The 20,349-nt window shown below is 54.7% G+C and overlaps 1 protein-coding gene across 1 annotated transcript in view; it reads left to right on the top strand.

Moving 5' to 3' along the window:
* Positions 1-20,349, top strand: part of SND1 (staphylococcal nuclease and tudor domain containing 1) — a 453,393-nt gene that overhangs the window by 253,650 nt on the left and 179,394 nt on the right. Inside the window, exon 14 of the mRNA XM_008174151.4 lies at positions 1,256-1,328. Within this exon, the coding sequence (XP_008172373.1) occupies positions 1,256-1,328 (73 nt within the window). The remainder of the gene's footprint in view (positions 1-1,255; positions 1,329-20,349) is intronic.

The following is a 20,349-nucleotide window of genomic DNA, read 5'->3' as shown; positions in this document are numbered from 1 at the left end:
GCCGAAGCTCTTTCATTCAATATTTATAAGATCTAGAGCTGCAACTCACCTTAAGTCCATTTTTAATACATCACACAGCCCATAGTTGAGCTAAGGACTCGCGACAGGAGGGAGTCGGATAGCATCTGGGCTTTCAGGGAAAGGAACGGCCTGGATGAATCTGCCCATTTCATAACACTGTAGCTATGCAGGCTCCAAGGTCGGCTGTATCTCCTGCTTCCGGGTGAAAGCTGGCGTGCAGAGGAATCTCTTCCCTGCCCCCAATAATTGGCTACGTTGCAGTGTCATATGCTGGCTGTTGTCGCAAGCAGGAGACTGGGCTGGGACCCTTATTATTTATTTTATTTGTTGTTGTTTTGCATTAGTGGCTAGGAGCCCCAGTCATGGAGCCGCACCCCATTGTGCTAGGTGCAGCACGGACACATGACCAGTGGTTTGTTCCGGCACGGCTCGGGACTGGATATTGCGGTTTTAGGTTTCACGGATGCCTACCCCAGCAGGGTCAGAAGGAGGCGATTACTTACATTTTAGGTGTGCATCATATTCCTTTTGAAGTGTGGGCAAAGTTCCCTTCCCCATAGATGAAATCTGCTCGCTAGAGCTCGGAGCTAGTACGGCTGCAAGGTGGCAGGATACCAGAGCTGAGGGAGAGAGGGAGAGTGCTGCCCAGGCTGGACTGAGATGATCGGTCGTGGCAATTTTTCTTTTCCTGTTAATATGCTCTAATAGTTATGGCTTCAGATGGAATTGAAAATGGGGCTTCATGTCAGTTCTGTAGCATTTGCTAATTTTTGTGGCTGTTAAATGACTTCCTTGTACAGTGTTGCTTCATTCAGGCTACTTATCTTATCTTCTTTTTCTCTTTTACCTGGGAGGAACGCATTTCCATTAGAATTGGAGCGCTGGCTGCAGAGTTTGCATTTAAAATATTTCATGTGATTAAGCGCTGAAAGAAACATTTATTACTTTTGATTCTCCCCGGCGTGCTCTTCCTGTTGATTCCTTCCCTTGTGCGGGGAACAAAGGCATTTAATTTGGTAACGTCTACAAATGTTCTCTCTGATCAGGTACATGCGTAGCTCAGGTGAGCAGCTGAATACCAGTAATTGGGATTAGCAGGCTAACGAGCGCGTCTGGGCTCCCCTCGCGCACGGTGCCGAGCTGTCGGTGCCATCCGGCGTGCGCAGTGCAGATGGCACAGCTCGCTTTGCTTTCCCACGCTGATTATATTTTGTGTTTGTTTTCCCTCCAACAGGGCTATCAAGAATGGCAAAGGATTGCACAGCAAGAAAGAGGTGCCAATACACCGGGTGGCCGATATCTCTGGGGTAAGGATCTGCGGGGTTCTGCCCATGCGGCGTGGCGTTATTATTAGTTGTATTGTGGTAGAGCCTAGTGATCCCATTAAGGGGTTGAGAGCTCACAACCTCGTAAGATGCAACGACATGGGGGTATAGCAGACAGTGGTGGGGATGCCAAGGAGCAGTGAGATGACTGGAGACAGCGTGTCAGGCTGTGCTCTCCACATCGAGCGCTCTGCTGGGCCTTGAATCCGCATGTTTGCTGCTGCTTTATTGTTGAAGGGCTAGCTCCGATTTCCTCAGGGTGCCGCAGCTTCGGGGCCTCTGGCTCTTTCCCATCATGCTCCGGTGCAGAAGGTGAGTTCCGACCGCACTTGTGGTGCAGCCCCAGTAGGGGGCTACGGGCGAGATTGATGATTATTGTTTAAATGGAAAGAGCCCTCGCATTTAAACACAATTTGCCCTTTTCAATTCCCTTGTGTGTTGCAAGCGCCTTTTTTCCAATTTGCCGGCGCACTTGGCTCCACTCTTTGCTCTGCAGCCGGCATGCCGAGGCGGGAGCGGGAGGTGTTGGAACGCGAGCAGCGGCACCGAAAGGTTTGAGGCCTAGAGAAAGGAAACGGGCTTTCTTTGTTCAGTGGCACAATCGGAGCGCTCGCCTCGTGCTGTCCTTGGGCTGGAATTGCTCGGAGCGCTTGCGGCCTGGAAAGGGGAAAGAGAAGGCAAATAGGATAAGTGCACGTAACCCGGCACGTTGCTGCTGCCGCACTGGGGACTGTGTTAGGCGAAGCAGTCGATGTGGAAATAGGCCCTGCATTGTCACAGGGCTGCGAGCCAAGGAAAGCCCTGTGCACCGTAGCCGTACTTCTGACACCACACAAAGATGTCTCGGGAGCCCACTGGTACAATTCCTCGCTTGGCCAGCGGGGGCGCTGTTGTGCGGCGGGAGCCGATTCCTTTCTCCGATGAGCCAGAGCACAGTGTTGTCTGTGGCGTTGCTATCCTGGGGGCGTATCCCGGGCTGGCTGTCCATTGGAGAATGGCGTGGAGTCAGCCTGCGTTGGGGCATCCTGGGGTAGCTATGCAGCTGGCTAAAGCAAAACGTGCTACCTTCTGCACCGGCTCAGGAACCTGAAGTCGCTGGTGGTTGTGTCATTGGCCCCGTGTTGATAAACCAGCCCAATTCCTGTCTCAGTTCTACAGAGCAGTCCCTGCAGGCCGTGTGCCTGGCCCGTAATAACTCAGGGCAGCTGGGCACGGTCCCCGAGGGGCTGCCATGGTTGAGTTGAAACCCCATGTCACTGAAATCCCAGGGCATGGCCTTGAAAGGAGGGTCCCTTTACTATCATGGCTGAGGGCTCCAAGGTATGTTAATCCCATTGAAGTCGGATCCTTCAGGGGTGCAGCCTAGGCCATATCCCTTTAGATCGAAGTCTTCTCTGTGCAGCCTGCCCTGGGCTTCACTCTCCTGGCTGTAGAGCCCCCTACCTGCCCCCTCCCCAAGGCAGAGAGGGAGGGGGCATTCAGTCCAAGTGTAGGCCTGCACACAGGAGGGGAGTCGGGGACCTGGATAAGAACCTATGTGGAGCTGATGTGGACAGAAGGGCCCGCTCGGGGGGGCGGGAGGGGGGCGGTGTGGACAGCGTGGCCCTGTGCAGCCTGCTCTGGGTCGCGTTTGTTATTGAGCAGAGGCGTCCCACAGCTGCCTGTGCTGGATGGCGGCTGCGCTTTGACGGTTTAAAAAATACATGTTGGTTAACTTATCCACAGGAGCAACATCAATTTAAAATCCTGAGTCAAACCCGAGACATAAGGCGAGGCCAACGTTTCAGTCGCGAGAGCTGACCTTGTCTGCCAGGATCACAAAGGGCTCTCTTTAAAATGCTGAACTCTTGTTTGCTGCCTCCCAAGCAGGGAGATCTAGCAGCTTTCCTTCCCTCCGTGCACGCGTGGGCGCGCGCTCTCCATCGCTGGGGGTCCTTGTGCAGTCAGTGCAAGGATTAAAGCCCCCTCCTCGCACCAAACTCCCGTGCTTGTGATGGTGGAGAGGACTCTCAGGAGCGCCTGTAACTTAAAAGGTAAAACATGCAGCCGCTTCGCAGCGGATAAAAGATGGGGCCCCACAAATAAAGTGGGGGTCATACATCACCGCGTTATGACGCTTTGTTAATCTTTTTAAATCTTTAATAGTTTTTCTTAAATTGATCCCGCTCTTAGTTAGCTGAATGTCAGCGGTCGCACGGCGTGATGAATGTTAGTGTGTGCCGAGCTGACAGCGTGTGCTCTGCTGCTGTCAAAATAATGTAACGTGAATTAGCATCTGCGCTCTCCTCTGGCGGCATGGGCATGCGCCCTGCGTAGCCGCACGCCCCCAAAGTGATATCACAGCCTGAGAGGTGGCCTGCCGTGTCCCAGCTAACGCACCCTCTCCTTTGGCCAGGGCAGGAGTATTCCCTGCCATGTGCACCCAGCCTGCAGCGGCAGGGCACTTGCCGCTTCCCCTCCCAGCGCAGAAGGTAGCACGAGACATTGGGGGCGTTTCCCATTAGCGGGTGTGGAGAACTGCAGGGACCTTACTTCTTCCAGCCCCTCGCCATGCAGGATTCTTGCCAACATGAGCAGAATTGGGGTGATGCAAGGGGAGGCGTTGTGGAGGGGTGCCGGGGCACCCGTGCGCTGGTTTGGTTTTGCAGCGTTACGGCAAGTGTGCAGTTGTGTTTTCAGTCTGTTTGCCCCTTCACCTCCCCCTCTTGGGGGTAATTCTCAAGAAATCAAACTTGGCACTTGGAACAAATAGTTCCCTTCTCGGGCAGGCTACCCCGGGAAGCTGGTCTCCCAACAGGCCCTGTGTGATAACGCTAGGTTAGCCTGCTGCGCCATTCGCTGCAGTGTTATGTAACAGGGCCCGTCTCTGGTGCAGAAACAGGCAGGAGGGTCACACAAAGTGTGGTGTTCTCCTCGGCGGCACTGCCTGCCTCGCTCTGCATCTCTTGCGCCGATGCCCATGAGTGGCATTTAAACCCCCTCTCACGCTAATTTGCTTGCAAGAAATTGCCAGTTCCACACTCCAGTTGAGGTCACCTAAAACCTCCCTGTTCTGTTTCTCGTCCACATAAGATTCCTACGTGATGCTGAAGGGGGTGTTTGTGTGCTGTTAGTGGCTCTCCCTTCAGCGGGGGATAGAAATACCCCACGAGGGGTTTTACGCTGTCCTGTCGGAGTGTGGTGTGCGGCATGTTTTGCAGATAATCTCATTATTCTGAGTGGTACAGGTCGTCGGAGCTGTCTCAGTGAACCGGGCCGTGGCCTGGAGAGGCTGCTAGCGCCCGCAGAGCAAAGCCCAGTCAGACTTCTCACCTCCCCGCTCCCCCATTTCCAGCACCCTAGCAGGAAGTGCAGATTAAGATGGTGCCTGGCGTCTAATTGCTGCCATGAGTGAATAGCCCGTCCGCCCGCTCGCGCTGCCTTTTAATCTGGGATTATTTCAAGGGAAGCTACTTGCTGGTGGCGCTGTCCTGGGCGGGTCTGCGGTTGCTGCTGGAATATCTGCATCACCATCCGGCTACCTTAGATTGGGGCTTTTCTCTGCCAGTGCAGCGCCTGCCTTCCACACGAGGTGGGGAGGGGCAGGAGGAGCAGCAGCTTTGCTCTGTGCGGTGCCCGTGCCCAGTGCTCTTTCCACGCTAGCTCGGCTGCGGCTCCGTTCCCCCGGCCACCTGCAGTGCTGCCCGCCGTTTCCCTTGCAGCGTCGGCCCTGCAGATGCGCAGCGTAGAGCAGGCAGTGCGGGCCCACGCTGCTGGAGCTCCACCTTGCTCTGGCAACACAAACGAATGAATTACGGCCTTGGGGAGAGGAGGGCCCTGCTCATTAGCACAGGGACGCGGTTGGCTCCAGCTCCATTCCCTTCTCTCCCCTGCTTTGTTTGCGACATTCGAGTCGCTGTCCTGTTGGCTGGGAGCCCCAGTGCCGGTCCGTCTGGTGCTAACAAGGGAGCCGCGGTGCTGGGGTTAGAGAAGCGGGGCCGTGCTTTCCCTCAGGCCGGTGACCTTGGAGTCTCCTGCCGCCCTTGAGCTCTCCTCTGCCCCTGCCATTGCTACGTTCTGAGAGCCACCTGCTGTCGCCCCCACGTCGCAGGCATTGGCTGGTGCTGAGTCATTCGCTCCTGCGTCTGCTCCCTCCCCCAGGTGACTTGGCTCCCCACTCCAGCCCACGCGGAGTGCTGCGGCCACCCCGCCCGGGCACGCGCCGTCCCTTCACCCTCGTACCAGGGCCCTGCTGCCTGGGCCTGCATCTCCCAGCACCCCGTGCCGCCAGTCCCATCTGTGCCATTGCTGACGGGGTGGGGGTGGCATTTTGCATTCATGGCTGCAGATGCCTGCACAGGGCCGGGGCTCTCTGGTCTTCAGTGGCCATCTACTGCCCTGATCTCCGCTCCTGCCACCGCTGTCGTGCGTAGTCCTCCCACATGGCGGGGCGGACAATCCCACCCTGCTTCCCTCTTCCAGCCCTGCTGCAGCCCGTCTTATACCACGTTATCGACCCTGTACCACCCACGCCACCCTTGATGCCTCCTTTGCATCTCCCATCTCTTCCAGCTTGGGCTCTGACACCCCCCCCCGCACCCCCCCCCCGTACCCCATGCCCCTAGCTTCAGAGCCTGAGCCCGAATGTCCATACAGCTGTTTTTAGCACCATAGTACAGTCCCCGGGAGCCCGAGTCCTGGGCTCTGTGGGTTTGCTTGCCGTGGAGACAGACCTCAGGGCATCTTGGCTCAACTGTGCCTGGTTCATGGGGGAAGGGCCTTTCCTGCCCAGCTTGCTGGCACTCGACGAGCCCTCCTGGTTCTAGGCTGTACTCGGACACCTTCGTCAGTGACCTGGGAGAAAACATCAGATCGGCACTGATGAAGTTTGCAGTCGAAAGGCACGCTGGGGAAGTGGGAAAGAATGAAGAGGCCAGGTCACGGATACCAAGCGATCCAGCTCGCTCTGTAAGCTGGGTGCAAGCAAATCGTTAACACGGCTAAATGTCAAGATATCCATCTGGGCACAAAGTGTGCGGGTCATATGTACAGGACAGGGGATTCTAGCCTGGGAAGCAGGGACTCTAAAAGATTTGGCGCTCATGATGGATAATTCAGTGTGATGCTGTGGCCAAAAGGGCTGATGTGATCCTGGGAGGCATGAACAGGGGAATCTCAAGTAGGAGCAGAGTGGTTATTTTACCTCTGTACTTGGTGATGTGACCGATGCTGGGATCCTGTGTCCAGAATTTAAGGATGTTGATACATGGAGCAGGTTCAGAGAAGAGCCACGAGAATGATTAAAAGATTAGAAAACCTGCCTGAGCGTGACAGACTCAAGGAGCTCGATCTGTTTAGCTTAGCAAGGAAAAGGCGTTGGTGTGACCTGGCCACAGTCTGTAGGTACCTATGTGGGGAACAGAAGTTTGGTAGCACAGAGCTCCTCAGTTTTGCAGAGCATAGTTCAGCGGCTAGAAGCTGAAGCTAGACTTTCTCAGACTGGAAATAAGGCGCAGTTTTTTGTCAACGAAGATCACTCCTCTTTGGAACAGCTGATGTAGGGTCGTGCTGGATTCTCCATTACTGGTAATGTTTAGATCAAGATTGGGTGGCTTTGTGTAAATTCTGCTCTAGGGATTACTGTGGGGCAGGTCTCTGCCCTGTGTTGTTCAGGAGGTCAAAAGAGATGATCACAGTGGTTCCTTCTGGCCTCGGGATGTATGAACCCAGCTCTCCTGGGTGCTAGGCAGGGGACTTTGCCCAGGAGACCAGCTTTCTTCTCACCACTGAGTTCCCCTCTCCCAGTGGCTCACACCCGGCATTGTCCTTGCTGTTGAGCTTTGTACACTCTCCTTTGGGAGCTTGCTTGCCAGGAGCCCTGCCCCTCAGCACCCCGCTCACCTCCGAGCCGGAGAGGCCCCAGTTACATCTCATTCTAAAGCAGAAGGCGCTCCATGCAAGGAGCCTCTCCTTTCACAGGACGACGATATGCTACATTTAAACACGACCTCAGTAAATGCAGGAAGTGTTAATATTCGCTCACCCGCGCTCTGTCACGGGCCCAGCTCTCCTGTATGGGACTATTGTCAGCTGTTCATTGTAGGCCCGCTTTGGCCAGAGTCATTGGACATGCCGTGGCAACATGACCGAGCATTTCAAGAGAAGAGAGCAGCGGATGTACTGCATCCGTTAAATAAGCAAAGGACTCCTTAATGACGCTTTAACTGTTACATGAGATAGAATTGCTTTTAAACAAGTACGTCACCACGTCGCTGGGCAATGGGGCTATCGTAAGGAGTGTGTGGGGGATACGTGCTGTACGAAAGAAGTGCCAGGGAGCAGGGACATTTGCCCTCTTATCACCCCAGGAAAGTTAAAAATGTGGGACAAGAGAGGTGACGCCAGTCGGTGCCGAGTAAGGAAATTAACCAGGGTCCAGGCCCAGGAAGTTGAATGTAAAAGCACTGCACCCCATACGGAGGGTTTCCCTCCTCAAATACTGCGGCAAGACAATGCAAGGCCTGGGAAGCCCCAGACCTGCACCTGAGGGACACTAACTTGTGCAGGTGTCATGTCTTAGAGCGGCCGGCATGTGGGTTCGCTCTGGGGATCAGTCTCCGAATTGCACCATGTAGTTGAGTGGCTGGGGCATTAAGGAAAAACTGCCCAGGCTGGTGATGACAAGTGGTGTGTGGCAGCCGAAGAAGCCCACTTCTGGAGTGGAGCAGGGAATGTGATTTGAATAGGTCTGTGTTCTGTTTCACACCCACATTCCCTGTGGTGATAAATGGAAAGATGTGTATATATTGTACCCATTCTTTCATAATGGCATTAAAGCATCCTTAGATGATTTTCCCTTTGCTTTGCTTTTAAAGGCAGAGCAAGCTTGTAATGTGGGGTTATAGTCTGGTGGGCTATGCCGTAGAAGACCAGCTGGCACCCTCGGGTTTGTATTCTGAGTCTAGGATTAATGGTGATTCAAATGATTACAGCTCTTGTGGTCTTGCAAGTGTATTGCTGGGTAGTGAACTTAAAAGGAAAGCACAGAAAGATGGGGATATAGATAGTGCGAATGAAACGCCTGCTAATATAAAAAGCAGTGGCATGAAGGCCTGGCTTGACATGAGTAATGGGACATGGGGGAGGCCTCATTTCTTGGGACCCAGGATTGGGAGGTGAATGGAAACGGAATGTCTGTCCTAGCTAAGATGAGGGGGACCCCCAGGGAACCATTGACAATGTACAAGAGAACAATGGGCAGGATAAGCCAGGAACAAGAAACACACCAAAGAGGAAGTCATGCGTGGACAGAGCCTGCTGTACCGCGGTCGGTTCCTACACCGTGACCACGTGTGGTGCGATGGCCAGTCAATGCAGTGAGCTGTGTGAATGTGGCGAAAGGCAGAGGTTTGCTGTGTAACTCTGGATGTGCGGTACGCCCTGGCCTCGCCCCCTGCATTGAGTCTGAGCAACTCCGCCGAGCTTTGCTGCCTGCCAGATACAGGCACCTGAGTGACGAGACTGGAGTCGACGTGAGTTCTTGGGGAACGGAGTGGACTAGGCCTCAGGGGACCCCCAACCCTACTTAGCCTATTAAATATCATCCAAACATCTGCAGTACGTGAGAGCTGGGGTCCTTTCCTCGGAGTGCTGTAGCAGGACTGAACGAACGCGCCAGTGGGACTGCATGAGAACGTGGGAACTTGGTGTCGCCTGACTCTAGAGCTTTGCCACTGGTCTAACCGGCTTTGTGTGTTGGGCACAGTTCTGTGGCCCTGGAATTGTGTTGGCTTTGGCACCGTGGTGTTGTTGCTGGAAGTGCAAGGAGATTGGGCCATGTGGGCCTTCTGCACTGTTCCTAGAGTCACTTAGGGCTTGGCTGAATCAGACCCATCTCAGCTGCTTGAGATGAACACATGGTGTCGATGTCCATGTATTTGCGTGTATCATAAGAATGAAAGAACGGCCATATCAGGACAAATAATGGCCCAGTGTCCTGTCTTCCAACAGTGGCCAGTGCCAGGCGCTTCAGCGGGAATGAAGAGAACAGGGCGATTATTAGGGTGACCAATCGTCCCATTGTTAAAGGAACAGTCCTGTATTTAAGCCTTCCTGCAGGTGTCCTGACTTTTTCTTAAAAACGGGCAAATTGTCCCGTATTTTCTCTCTTTCCCCGCCTGCCCCAACCAATACTGGCGAGTCCTGCTGCTGGCCAGGTCCCTGCTCGCCAGTGGTGAGTTTGGGGGTCCAGTGGCCAACAATGGGGGTGGGTGTGCAAGGCTAGTGGCAGGGTCAAGCTGCAGCGTGCGGAGCCGGGCACTCCCCTGCTGGTCCATCAGTGCAGCCCCTGCTGCATGCCGGGTCTCGGCCAGCAGGGCCCCGTCCCCCATCCTGTTTCTGGCCGGCACTGGCTGCACTGGTCACATTCTGATGTGAACCTTGGCAGAAATCTGGGGGAGGACATGTGACTTTGTGCCTCCCCCATGTGTTGCCTTGGGAAGATGTGGCACCAGATACTAGGAGAGATGGGTCCATCCCAGGGGCCCAGCTAGGCGCAGAGGGTGCTGGGCAGGAGGGGTCGGGTCGGTCTGTCTCTCTTTCCCACTCTCCCCTCCCCCCCCCCCCATGTGAGAGGTGTATGGGGCTGTGTCTCACCTCTCCCCGGGTGAACCCTACAGCCTGAAAGATCAGAAGGTAAATAAAAAGAATCCAAGTCTGCAGTGGTTTTTTTTAATCAGGGCTCAGTCAACTTGATGTTAATTTGCACACTTGCACTGCGTAGTTCTAATTGCCATTGAATTTGCTTGACTACGAGTCATTTTACCAGGTGTCCCGTATTCAGCAGAGGGAAATATGGTCACCCTAGCAATTATCGAGTGTCCCCTGGTGTCCAGTCCCAGCATCTGGCAGTCAGAGGTTTAGGGACACCCAGAGCACGGAGTTGTGTCCCTGACCAGCTTGGCTAATAGCCATTGATGGACCCGATCCTGCAGGTGCTCAATTAACCCTGGGAGGGAGGAATAGCTCAGTGGTTTGCGCATTGGCCTGCTAAACCCAGGGTTGGGAGTTCAATCCTTGAGGGGGCCACTTAGGGATCTGGGGCAAAAATCAGTCCTTGGTCCTGCTAGTGGAGGCAGGGGGCTGGACTTGATGACCCTTTGGGGTCCCTTCCAGTTCTAGGAGATAGGTATATCTCCATAATTTAAAACCCAGTTGTTGTAATTGCACACTCACAAACTTGATGTGAATTTGCATAGCCAAGCTCCTGAAAGTCAGATCGCGAATGCCTCTGAATTGGCCTGAAGGTTTTCCGTGCACCGTTCGCAGCGAGCCCTTGGGGAGATCCTGGCACGGCTGCCTGCGAGCTGACCTCTCTCTGGCTTTGCCACTGACTCCTAGGGGAAGGCTGCAGGAGGCCTCTCTGGGATTCTGAGCAATGCCCAGTCTTCTGCTGCCCAGTCCTTCTGCGCTCTCATTTTTACTGCAGACAGTGGGCTGGTGGTTGTGTGGATTCACTCACCTGAACACCCAGCCCCGGGAGGCTGAGACCACAGGAGCAAAGCAGTGCCCGGAGTAGCCTGAACTCTGCACCAGCCATCCTGTCTGGAGGCAGGTCCCCCGGCGATATTAGCCGGCAGAGAGGAGTAAATAAATAAAACAGCAGCAGAACAGACTAGAAATAGAACAATCCAAGTTTTCCGGGAGGCGGCAGCTGCTTGTCAAACAATTGCTGCCGCCTTTAAACACAAAATTAAACTTTTGCTCTTTCTTATTGTACCTGACTTGTGTTTTGGGGGCTTCACTCCTGTCAGTGAGCCCAAGTCTGCGCCGGCTAGGGGCAGCCGATTGAATCCTTGGCTCGCGCCAGCGGGTCTGGGCTTAGACTGAGCCTGTTGTCACCTGACCCCGCTCAGATGAGCACATGACGGCGCTGCACACCTGAGCATTCCTCACTGCCCCCTTGACAACACCACTTAGCAGCTCCAAATTAGACTTCTGTTCGTTAAACGCAGCCGTTGGTAATAGGAAAGATTTCCAGCCGATGGAACCGTGTTGCTGCCTGTTAGTGCTGCAGCATCTGAAGTGTCCCTCTTCTTCCCTCATCCGTCTGGTCTTCACACCAGCCGGCTCTGCTGTGGGGAAGACGGGCTAGCTGCTGTTTTCTTCTAGCTAGCTGGCGTTCTGGTTCCATCCCCCTCGCTCAGGAGAGGGACGGAAGCACCGTCCCTCAGCTCTGGAGTAATTTACTAAATAATTTAAATTGTGTAAGACAAATCTGTGTTCGCTCACTTCTCCCGGTAAGCCTTGTGCAGCCCGTTCCAGGGCAGAGCGCAGTCTCCGGTAAGCCTTGTGCAGCCCGTTCCAGGGCAGAGCGCAGTCTCTGGTAAGCCTTGTGCAGCCCGTTCCAGGGCAGAGCGCAGTCTCCGGTAAGCCTTGTGCAGCCCGTTCCAGGGCAGAGCGCAGTCTCCGGTAAGCCTTGTGCAGCCCGTTCCAGGGCAGAGCGCAGTCTCCGGTAAGCCTTGTGCAGCCCGTTCCAGGGCAGAGCGCAGTCTCCGGTAAGCCTTGTGCAGCCCGTTCCAGGGCAGAGCGCAGTCTCCGGTAAGCCTTGTGCAGCCCGTTCCAGGGCAGAGCGCAGTCTCCGGTAAGCCTTGTGCAGCCCGTTCCAGGGCAGAGCGCAGTCTCCGGTAAGCCTTGTGCAGCCCGTTCCAGGGCAGAGCGCAGTCTCCGGTAAGCCTTGTGCAGCCCGTTCCAGGGCAGAGCGCAGTCTCCGGTAAGCCCAGCCACTGAAAACCTCCTGTCCTTGCGAAAAGTCCTTGCATAATTTTGCATAATTGGCAGCGTTTCGCATAAAAGGGGAGTTGTGATTATATTTTTCTTCACTGTATTTATGCATAATTTCCCTTCAGATCAGAGATAATTAACCACTGGGACTGTTAACATGCTAGTAATGGGAGATGGCATGATGCTGGCCTGGCGGTGAGCAGGGAGGGGGCTGGCCAGCTGGGAGGTAGCGGCTGCCTCTCTGTGGATGCTGTAGATGCAACTGGACGTCTGGATAGTGGAACGCCGTGTCTCTGCGGCTGTCTGCTCCCAGCAGTGTAATTGGTAGGGAACGGAGAGGGTGCTTCTTCCTGCCCTGCTCAGGCACTACAGTGCTACAGTGAAGGCTGGTTCTGGGAAAGGTGGAATAACGAGCCAGATTCCTGTCTTGGTGCCCCCACCCCCTAAGCAGCCGCGCAATGTGCAGCTCTGGTTTGAGTTACTCTTTCCTCCCTCCAATAGACCCATCCATCCCTTTGTAGATCCCATCCCTTGCCCTCGGCGGGTCAAATGTCATTCTGGGGGCTCTAGGCGTTTAACTCCAGAAGCCCTGCTGTTTGTCCAGGAAAGAAGAATGGTCCAGTGGTTAGGGGATTAGCCTGTGACTCAGGAGAACTGCTCTGCCCCAGACTTTGGGCAAGTCACATGGCCTCTCGGTTCCCAGCCGTACAGTGGGGATAACACACTACCTTGTTTCAGGGGACTACTGCAATAACAGGCCATGTAAATGGATCTAGACAGAGGTGAGCAGCTTGCTATGCCAGGCGAGGGGCCGACAGATCAGTGCAGGGTCAGCAGTGCGAGAGGTGGGGAGGAGAGACGGGGGCATCTGGGTGTTGATGTGGGGACGTACTGAACCCACCGCTGTGATGGTGCACACAATCTAGCCGGCCAGGGGTGCAATCAGCGTAGGAAAGCAGAGACTCCCGCCCTGCGAGGGATCGTGTACCTGGCCAAGGAGTGTGGGGTGTTCCAGGAGGAATGATTTCATGGTCCTAGAGGTGGATGGTAAGGCTGGCAGGGACCATTCTGAGCATCCAGTGTGACCACCTCCATCGCACAGACCAGAGAGCCTTGCCGCAGGAACTCCTCAATGAACCAGCGTCTCTCATAAAGAGACGCACACTCTATAGGTGCTTGAGAATCCCCAGGGTCCAATGGCTCATTCCCCTCCAGGTTAAGAATTTACACCTTATTTCCAGGATGGTTGTCTAGGGACCGCTTCCAGCCATTGGCTCCCGAACCTTTGTCTGCTAGATAGAAGAGCCTTCTGCTAGCTTCTTTTCCCCAGCCAGGTCCTTTGGGGTCACCTCTCCTCTGAACCGTCTTTTGGAGAAACTCAGTAGGTCAGGAGCTGACGGAGCCAGCAGTGCACCCGGCGGGATAGATTCGCTCCCCGCAGAGCCTTCGGTGCTAGTGCTCGAGCATTCAAACGGAACGCTGGCTTCTCCCGAGCAGCTCCTCGCACTCTGAAGGAGAGGGATAGCCCTGGGCCTGCCCCGGGGTCCAGTCTGCAGTCAGCACGGACTGCGAGGGTTCGAAGGAACACTGGAACCTGCCTTCTCCCAGGCCCATCCTGTCATGGTGACGTTCTAGCAACAGCCCTAGCAGGGCCAAGACTTGTTCCTCCCGGCGCTCTGTGCTAGTGGCAAGGTCCCATTACTAAATCGGCTAGCGGGGGCTGGGGGGGACTGTTGAGGCTGGTAGCTGAATGCAGAAGTAGGCCGCTGTCAGCCCGCGAGACCAGGCTGCCTCTCCTGTCCACAGGCAGGTAGCAAGGGAGCCTTGCTTGATTGCAAGCAACTGGCTGGTGGCTGGGACACAGCTTGTGGTGGCCCAAGTACGTCAGCTGCAGCCCAGGAGTTGTGCTGCCTGGACGTCACATCCCAGAATGGAGGGTCTGGATTTCCTGGGTCCTGAAGGCAGATGCTGGGTGCCTTTTGGGTGGGGAGAACAATGAAGAACCCACGATGTCTGGAGACTCCTGTGAGCAGCTCCCAGTCCCAGCAGTGCGCTTGCTTCGGTCGCACTGTCACGAATCCCAGAAATGGGGGGCTGGAGGGGACCTGGAGGGGTCACCTAGTCCAGCCCCCTGCGTGGAGGCAGCGCCATGTAACCCTAGACCAGCCCTGACAGGGGTTTGTCCAGCCTGGTCTTAAACCCTCCAGTGACGGGGATTCCACAACCTCCCTTGGGAGCCTGATCCAGGGCTTAACTACCCAGAGAGTTAGAAAGTTTCTCCTAATATCAAACCTAAATCTCCCTTGCTGCAGAGTAAGCCCATTACTTCTAGTCCTACCATCAGTGGACACAGAGATCCCTGTCCTTTTTATAACTGGCTGTAACACGTGAAGACTGTTACCAGGTTCCCTCAGTCTTTTCTCAAGACTAACCATGCCCAGGTTTTTAACCTCTCCTTGTAGGGCAGGTTTTCTAAACCTTTGATCATTTTTGCTGCTCTCCTCTGGACTCTCCCCAATTTGTCCACATCCTTCCTAAAGTGTTTCACCCAGAACTGGACACGATATCCAGCGGAGGCCTCACCAGTGCTGAGCAGAACGGGACAGTTATCTCCTGTGTCTGACATACGACAGTCCTGTCAACACCCCCAGAAGGAGACCAGCCTTTTTTGCGATTACATCACATTGTTGACTCACGTTGAATTTGTGATCCACTGGAACCCCCAGCTCCTTTCCAGCAGTGCTGCCCCCTAGCCAGTCAGGCCCCAGTTTGGAGTTGTGCATTTGAGTTTTCCTTCCTAAGGGTAATACTTTGCATCTGTCCTTACTGAATTTCCTCTTGTTGATTTGACCAATTCTCCAATTTGTCAAGGTCATTTTGAATTCAAATCCTGCCCTGCAAAGTGCTTGCAGATGACACCAAACTAGGAGGGGCTGCGCGTTTTATAAGCATTATCTCCACTCCATTATCCAAGTCATTAATGAAAATACTGAATAGTCCCAGACCCTGGACTGACCCCTGTGGGACCCCACCATACATCCTTTGTTGGACAGTGACCCAGTGATAGCTACTCTTGGAGTACGGCCTTTCGACCACCGTATAATCATTTCATCTGGTTTGCTTATGAGAGTGTCAAAAGCCTTACTCACGTCTAGCTGTACCACGGCTACTGCTTCCCCCTCCCCCCATCCACTAGGCCAATAACCTTGTCAAAAAAAGAAATTAGGTTGGTTTGGTGGGATTTGTTCTTGACAGATCCATGCTGGCTGTTGCTTATCGCCCTGTTGTCCTCCAGGTGCTTACACATCGATTGTTTAATCATTGTTCGGTATCTTTCTGGGTATCGAAGTCAGGCTGGCTGGTCTGTGACTGTAGGATTTTCAAGGCGCTCTGCATAGGAAAGGGCTAGAAACGCTCTTTTAAATGAGCTGAGATTAACCCTGACGTTTCTAGGTCCCTCCCATCCAGGCTGGGTGGGGGGCTGGGGTGTACCTACAGCCGTGCGCCCGATGGGCCTGGCTCTCCTGCTGTGCCTGGAGCGGTTTGAATCCTGAGGTGGAGATTTGTCACACCAGGATCTTTGCTCCTGGCCTCTCCGGGCTAGGGATGTATTGACAATCCAAGTGGGGTGGGTGGGGAGCCCTGCGCAGACAGGCTGATCCAGCTCACGCGGTAGAGGAGCAGTGCTGATGGCACTCAGATGGATTCGCCCTGGCACGGAGCTGCCCCGAGCCTGGTGCTTTTGGGTTGCTGTGCTGCATTTTTTGGATGCAGCATAAAACCCAGGTGCTGTTGAGGATCCTCTAGTCCTTACTTTGGGACCTGGGAGAGTGGGTTTAACCCCACTGTCCTGGTCATGTGCCTGCATGAGTCATGGGCTGGGCTGTCCGCCTACATGTCCCCTGGCATTTTAGTTGGGTTCCAGAGTCTTCCTTAAATCCTAGCCTAAAACTGCTTTTACACAGCTGCTGTGTCCCGCCCCAGAAGTGGCTGCCATCCAGGTGGGGATGGATATTTGCAAAGTGCTTTGGGATCTGTGGGGCTGAAAGGCGCTGTGTCAATGCAAGATGATTAGTGCTGCTTATAGAATCATAGACTTTAAGGTCAGAAGGGACCATTATGATCGTCTAGTCTGATCTCCTGCACAACGCAGGCCACAGAATCTCACCCACCCACTCCTGTATCAAATTATGGCTGGGTTAGTTAAGTGGGGTCTGACTGCAGCTGGATCCCAGCGCAGTGCACCTGGTTTCCTGGCCCGCTTGACTGTCCTTACTCCGGGACTGGTGGCTGGAGGATGGTGGCAGTGTGAGGGGCTGTGTGCACATGCGTGGATTTTAATTGCGTGTGGTGGCATGCATTAGTACCGTCTGCTCTGGAAAATCTATATGTCCTTGATTCTTGCTCTGTGCAGCAATACCTTCTCTGGCGTGAATAGGCTTGTGTTGTGAGCCACCTTTGTCTGAGGAAACAAAGCAGCTGAACGTGTCCTGGGGGTGGAGGGGCACAAGGAGGTTGGGAATGAAGTCCTTATCGGAGATGGACATGTTTTGTCCCCAAGTCCCGAGTTAAGCGCTGGGGAGCAGTGTAAAACAGAGCTCTGCCTAATCGCTTCTCCATCCGACTGACGGGTTACCTACCGCAAGGCGCGGTCTGCTAATCGCACGCAATCCGGAGCGTCAAAACCCTCTTGCAGCTCCCTCCGCATGTGAAGGTCTGGTCTGGAATTCTCTCTCGCTGTGGTTTGCTTGTGTCAAAATGGCGCTAGAGGTCTCCGGCGGGATGGAGAGTCCCTGTGTTACGTACAGTACAGACGCCCCAAAGAGCTTACAAGGTAACTAGACTGGACAGATGAAGGGCTGTTATCCCCGCAGTACTAATGGTGAAGCCGAGGGCCAGAGGGGACGTGACTGGCCCAGGGTCGCACAGGAAGCTGTAGGAGAGCCGATCCTCACTCCCGAGTCCACCCCCAGCAGCGAAGTCTCCTCAGTGGGGCCTGAGTTCTGAGGGGCCCCCAAACCCTTCATTCCTACCCCCAGTATCCTTCAGAGTCCTTGGGGTTTCTGGGGCTTCCTTCTCCGGTGATCTAGGAGCTCCTGCCCCAGAATGAGCCCAGCGTTGGCTGCAGGAGTTTTCTCAGCCCACTGCTGGCGCGTCCTTGGGTTTGAGCCCTTCTTTTCTTTCTCCTCCCCCACTTTCCCCAGCTACTTCAGTTTCTGAGTCAGGGTCTCAGCCGGGGTGGCAACTGTTCCCGGGTGTGTCGGAGAGATGCGGAGAGGCAGAGCGAACGGGCTGTGGAGGGGGAGAGGATGTGTAAGGAACGGGATGGAGATTAATATGCCATTCTGTAAGCCAGTGGTGAGTCTATTCTGTGCAGCACTGGCCACCCCATCTCCAAAGGCTAGTGCAGAGCTAGAGGGCTTCAGAGAACAGTGACCAGAGTGATCAAGGGCCTGGCGAAGCTCTCCTCTTGACAGGGAGTAAAAAAAGTAAAAAGAAGCTGTTACCTCAGAGGAGTCGAATAAGAGGGGACATGGAGAAAGGAGATCGGGAGCTTCTCTTCTCCCCACCTCGCGACACAAGAACAAGGGGACATGCAATGAAACCAAAAGGGGGCAAATTCAGAACAGATCAAAGGGAATGGTTTTTTTCACACTACGTGCCACTAGCCTGTGGAACTCACTGCCACATGATGTCACTGCAGCCAAGAGTTTGGCACGAATCCAAGGGAGTTGGATATTATATGGGTACCAAGCCTCACCAGAGTAACACTGGTCAATACAAACCGAGTTTTGGAGAGGTTTGGGGGGGGACTCTCCTGGGGTAGATATCGCCTTCTCCGTTCACTGGTCACCTTCCTCTAAGAGTCTAAAGCATCGCGCACAGGGCATTGTCAGAGATGAACACCTGTGTTCTAAGAGAGAAGCCACCGCAGCATGCATTTCTGCAGGGCCCGCGGGAGCAAACGGATGCTGAGCGGGAGGAAAGGTCTTGGCTTGTCTCCTTCAGAAGGCGCAGATCACCACGCGAGAGGAGGAAGCCAGTGTCTGGCTTGGCCTGGGACCACGTGGGAACAGATTCCACTAGAAAGCTGGGCGGATCCTTAGAGCAGCTTCCCCTCTTCCTCCCTTCTCAAAGGCTTTGGGAGCCCAATGCTGGACCACCAGCACTGAACAGTCCCGTGCTGAACTGGCCCTGTGGCTAAACTGTTGCCCAGCGGATGTTTGGCTGTCGGCTTTCCCATCACGCTGCTTCCCTCCTGGTGCAGGGGAGTTCATGCCTGGGCGTTGGAGCGGCCTGGCCTGGTGTGCTGCTGGCTGAGCAGTGCTTGGAACGGGGCTGGCCACTCTTGCTGCAGAGCGGCTCTGTCCCTGCTGGGTTTACAGTGAGGACATGTGAGAGTTGTACAAGGTGCAGGAAAAACGTCGGGGTGCAGCACCTTGCGTCCAGTCACAGGCAGCCCAGGCTTGGGAGTTTCCAGGCAGAGAGAGGATGCCTGATGCTCTGCATTTCAGTCCCTGGGAATTCCCCGCTCGCCCTGGCTCTCGGCATCACTCCCCTGCACGGAATGCCCAGTCTCCAGCGCCCGAGCACCATGCCAGGCCAGCCTCCGGGGTCGCCTTGAAGTGTGAGTGCTGTGTGGGCAGCCGGGTTGGCTGGCTGGCACAGCGAGAACACACCGCTCTGCCCAGGCTGGGAGAGAAGGGTACAGCTGGTCAGACACTTTGGGAAAAGTGTTCAAGGTCCTTCTCTTTAGTGCAGGCCAGATCGTGTGCGCCGCCCATCCCCTCCACCCCCGTGCGGATGCATCAGCACTCCCCACCCCGGCCCACTCATACCCTCAGTCATGCTCTGGGCCAAGGGTAAACCAAGAGAAATCCGCCTTCTTGAATTTTCCAGAAATCTGGTTCCCTGGAGCAGCTCTGGCTCCCCCAGGGACGGAGGGGTGATCAAGACATGATCAGCCAGTAAAACCAGCCTGGATGTGCAGTGTGCTCCTGGGACTGGTGGTGGTGTGTGTCAGAACTCCATCCACCCCTGGGAGGCCTCCATCAGTCCCGACTGGCAGAGGGGAGCAATTGAGGCACCCCCTGCCCCCATAGTGACAGACCTGCAGGGAGCCCCTCAGAGCCCAGCGTGGTAGGCACTGTGCAGTATTTGCGTAGGGATCTCCTCCATATCACTGGCCCCTTCTGTGGAATTGGTCACGGATGCCTCCAATATACAGAAGCATAGGAAGTGCCCGACGGTGTCAGGCCAAGACTCCAGCCCAGCCATCCGGCTCCACCAGCAGCGTCAGAGAGAGGTGCAAGAGGCCCCCTAGTGGGCAGTGACGAGAGAGCCTGCCCTGGGAAAGTTTCATCCTGACCCCCAATAGTTAGGGCATGTCTACACTTACCTCTGGAGCGATCGATCCAGCGGGGGTCGATTTATCCTGTCTAGTGAAGACGCGATAAAACGACCACCGAGCGCTCTCCTGTCGACTCGGTATTCCACCGGAACGAGAAGCAGAGGCAGAGTCGATGGGGGAGCGTCACCGTCGACCTACCGCAGTGAGTAGATCTGAGTACGTCGACTTCAGCTACACGATTCACGTAACTGATGTTACGTAACTTAGATTAACCCCTCCCCCCCCAGACCAGGCCTTAGTTTGGCTCCCGCTCTGAAGCAGGAGGGTTTATAGGCTTCCCAAGCTCTTGTAAACGAACTCGGGTAACTCTGGCTGCTGTTGGTATCTTCCTGCATGTTCTGTCCCTTTGTGAATCCTGCAAATTTCTTGGCTTCTGTGACGTATTGTGGCAGAGAGTTCCACAGGCTCTGTGATCTGAAAAAATATTTCCCTTCATCAGTCGACTTGAATTTTGCCACCTTTCTGCTTCATTGAGAGTCCCCTGGCTCTTGTGTGATGAGATGGAGTGGATGGAAGTCCTGATCTCCCTTCTCTCCCATTTATTGTTTTATAGATTATCAGATTCCCACCCCTTATCTCCTCTCTGAGATAAACACTCCTGTTCGTTTCAGTCTCGCGTCTGAGGAGAGATTTCTCCAGTTCGCTGATCGTTCCCATCAGTCTCTGACCCCCCGGCTCTGCAGTGTGTTGGAGATGGGTGACTGGAAACGCACCATTATGTATGTAGAGGCCTTGGGATAGTCTGTGTCCTGTTCCTTCTCCCGCGGAACCGCTCGTTAGATGTTTTGGATTGCTGCTGCACACTGAGCCAGAGGCTTTCATTGATTTGCC

The sequence above is a fragment of the Chrysemys picta genome, chromosome 1 (assembly GCF_011386835.1).
Source record: "Chrysemys picta bellii isolate R12L10 chromosome 1, ASM1138683v2, whole genome shotgun sequence".
Taxonomy (NCBI): Eukaryota; Metazoa; Chordata; order Testudines; family Emydidae; genus Chrysemys; species Chrysemys picta.
This window is presented reverse-complemented; position numbering and strand designations above follow the sequence as displayed.